This window comes from Nematolebias whitei, unplaced genomic scaffold, assembly GCF_014905685.2.
Source record: "Nematolebias whitei isolate Nwh7 unplaced genomic scaffold, NemWhi1 Nwh_scaf_4953, whole genome shotgun sequence".
Lineage (NCBI taxonomy): Eukaryota > Metazoa > Chordata > Actinopteri > Cyprinodontiformes > Rivulidae > Nematolebias > Nematolebias whitei.
Window position 1 is genome coordinate 1 of NW_023623498.1, and position 2,936 is coordinate 2,936.

General features: G+C 36.3%; 1 protein-coding gene across 1 annotated transcript; it reads right to left on the bottom strand.

The window, feature by feature from the left end:
- Positions 1–83: 83 nt before the first annotated feature.
- On the bottom strand, positions 84–2,729 carry LOC119429657 (N-lysine methyltransferase KMT5A-A-like; the record flags this gene model as incomplete). The annotated part of the gene is made up of 4 exons (XM_037697241.1): positions 2,549–2,729; positions 661–787; positions 429–591; positions 84–276 (listed from the first exon to the last, which is right to left on the bottom strand). Coding segments are annotated over exons 2-4 (462 nt in total), but the record flags the coding sequence as incomplete, so codon positions are not given.
- Positions 2,730–2,936: the final 207 nt, after the last annotated feature.

Sequence of the window (2,936 nt, forward strand, 5' to 3'; positions counted from 1 at the left end):
TGAAAGATCTGTTGTAAACCTGTATGATCAAACAATCATTTGTTTAAGCATGATCACATTCATAAAGTAAAATTTACAATTACCTTGCATCTCCATGGCCAGTCTGAGTCACCATAATTATAGGTGATCTCATCTCCTTGATTTATATCTTTAATTGCAAACAAACACAGATGGGGCTTTCCTTGCTGCGTTAGGTACTTCATCTTGGCATTTGGGTTGATATGGTCGTCATTTACAAGCCTTCCAAGTGACCCATCTTCTTTTGCTGCATCAACACTACATATACATAACATATAATTAAAAATGATACAAAGACTCTTGCCTGCATTATACATTACCTTACCATTAAAAGCCTTTTATCAATCATGTCTGGCACAATGACAGCTTATTCTTAATGCTAAAAATAACTAGATATAAAACATACTCACCACCACAGTTTTCCATTGAAGTAGAATTCAAATAAAAACACTTTCAGTCTATCATTGTAGCCCCGTTGTCTCTGCTCACATTCCTCCTTGCTGATCAGTTCACCTCGATATTCCAACAGAAAGTCTCCTTTTACAAAGGATGTATTTGCAAATATTCCACGACCTAGTTAAATAAAAATAAATTATAGGAACCAATCATATTTTTTGTTAACACTAATAAAGTTCCACATACCTTTAAGGTCACTGATGTATTTGATGACAAGGCCCTCTTTGTCCTTTCCATTATCAACATAATATTTTGCATCTTCCTTTGGATTCTTTCGTCTTTGCCTTTGCATGTTTCACTGTTGTGTAAAAAACTGTAATGAAAGAAAAAAATGTCAGAATTACTGTCTTCAGTTGCAGAGCAAACAATGTTGAAATGAAGATTACAGCTAAGCCCATCTAGACTGGGAAACTTAAAGTGTAACGTTTGTTGTGTATTGTTTGCTGGACTGATTTGTCACTTATTTTGTGTTATGTATGTACACTTATAAGTTATGTCTGTCTTTATATATTTTACCTGCTTTAGGACTATGGATGGAAGTTGGCTACTGAGCTAATTCCAGTGCATTTACATTAATATACGACACTGATGTTAATTATTGTGCGATGTCCTTATTTTAATATACTTAGAAACAAATCACTTGTGATGTACACAGCAGAAACATACACAACTAGATAAGTGACATTTACTAAACTATGTTAAAAAGGATCTGGTATCTATAACAATTAAAATAATTTGTATTATTATTAAGGCTTACAAAAGCCTTGCAAAAGGCTGCACTTCAGCCACATGCTGAGAGATTAGTTCATTTTTGTTGCACCAAACAAGTGTTAGCTCACAAACTGACAAATTACTACTACTTATCTTTGATAAAAACATACTGTTTTATCTCAACATGCATATTAACTAAACCCCAAATGTTACATTCATAAAAAAAACAAGTACCATATGGCAAACAAGTTCATATTTATAGATGTCTGCTCTCATACCATGCCCAGTTTCTACATCTCACTTGTCACTTTCTTCACACACTAAACTTTGTTGCATATCTGAATAATACTTTTAACATGGAGTCAGAAAAAAAAAGCATAATTTTCTTGATGTGTGATGAATTTGGATTTTTTTCCCCCCAGATTTATGTTTCTTTTATTATTTATTAGCACAGAGAGCAACGACTAAAGATGGACAGAAGCTCTGGATTTCATAGCTTTAAACAGTGAACGCTCAGTTGCCAACTAAACACTGGATGTCTTCTCACCCCTGTGTTACACAACTTATTAACACTAATACCTTGTCCTTTACTGACCTGTTCATGCACACAGAATGTTTTCAAAAAGCTTGTTTAAACATTACTCATGCAGCAAATGTACAGAGCAGCAAACAATCAGTTTTCACCCAATGCTCGTCACTTCTGTTCTCACCCTCACCTGCTGTCTGCTTCACTGCTGAGTTTCACCGCACCGTGATGACGTAATGAAGCTCTGGGGGGGGGGGGGGGGTCTCGGCTGGCTCAGCTTTGATCTCAGAGGGGAAAAATGAAACTTAAGAGCAGCTGTGGCCCAAAAATCATAGTGAAAACAGTAAAACCCCTCTTTGCCCCCCCCAATTCTGTCGGACTAATCACGCAGCTTAGATCTCCTCCAGCCTTCAGAGGTTGTCATGCTGCAGTAAAGTTAGTTTTACGTTCAACGTTCACACTCCATGGATTCAGCGGTGTCATCCTCTCTTCCAAAATCAGACTGCCCGTAAATGAAAGGATGACACCGCTGAATCCACGGAGCGTGAACAACGAACGTAAAACTAACTTTACAGCGCATGGTCTACTTATTTAGCCTGACTAACTTTGTAAGTATTAACAACCAGAATAAAATAAACCACTTCAAACACTCACAACTCGTGAATTGATATTGTTGCTAATTGATATAAATGTTGATAAAGTTTGCCTATTTTATTTTTGTTAAAAATATACAAAAACATAATCCATCTAGCTCTTTAACTTACCCTGCAAGCTAACATTTACTTAGAGATAATGTCCTCAAAGCAAAAATACATTTTATTTATAATTAATTCTTACCTGTGTGCTCTTAATGTGCCATGATATCCAGTCCACGTGCTTCCAGGGGAGTTTAACTTTTAAAGCCTCGGCTCACCTGAGGCCCAGCCCACAAACGGGGTTTCCCAAGCCACTCAAAGAGGGCTCAATAATTTGGCGCGGTGTGTATAAAAAATGTGTATTAAATTGCAGTTCATACACTATCCTGTACAGTCAAAAAGCGCAGTTTCATACACAAAAACACACAAAAAACGGGTGAGGGCAATAGATGGCCAATTACATAAATCTAAATAACTTTTTATTAAAACAATTTTAAATGCCAAAACACAGTCCAAATCATGCAGGCAGTGATGTAGCCACAAATTACCCCTAGATTCATGAGAAAACACAATGTTTAGATGCTAAAATA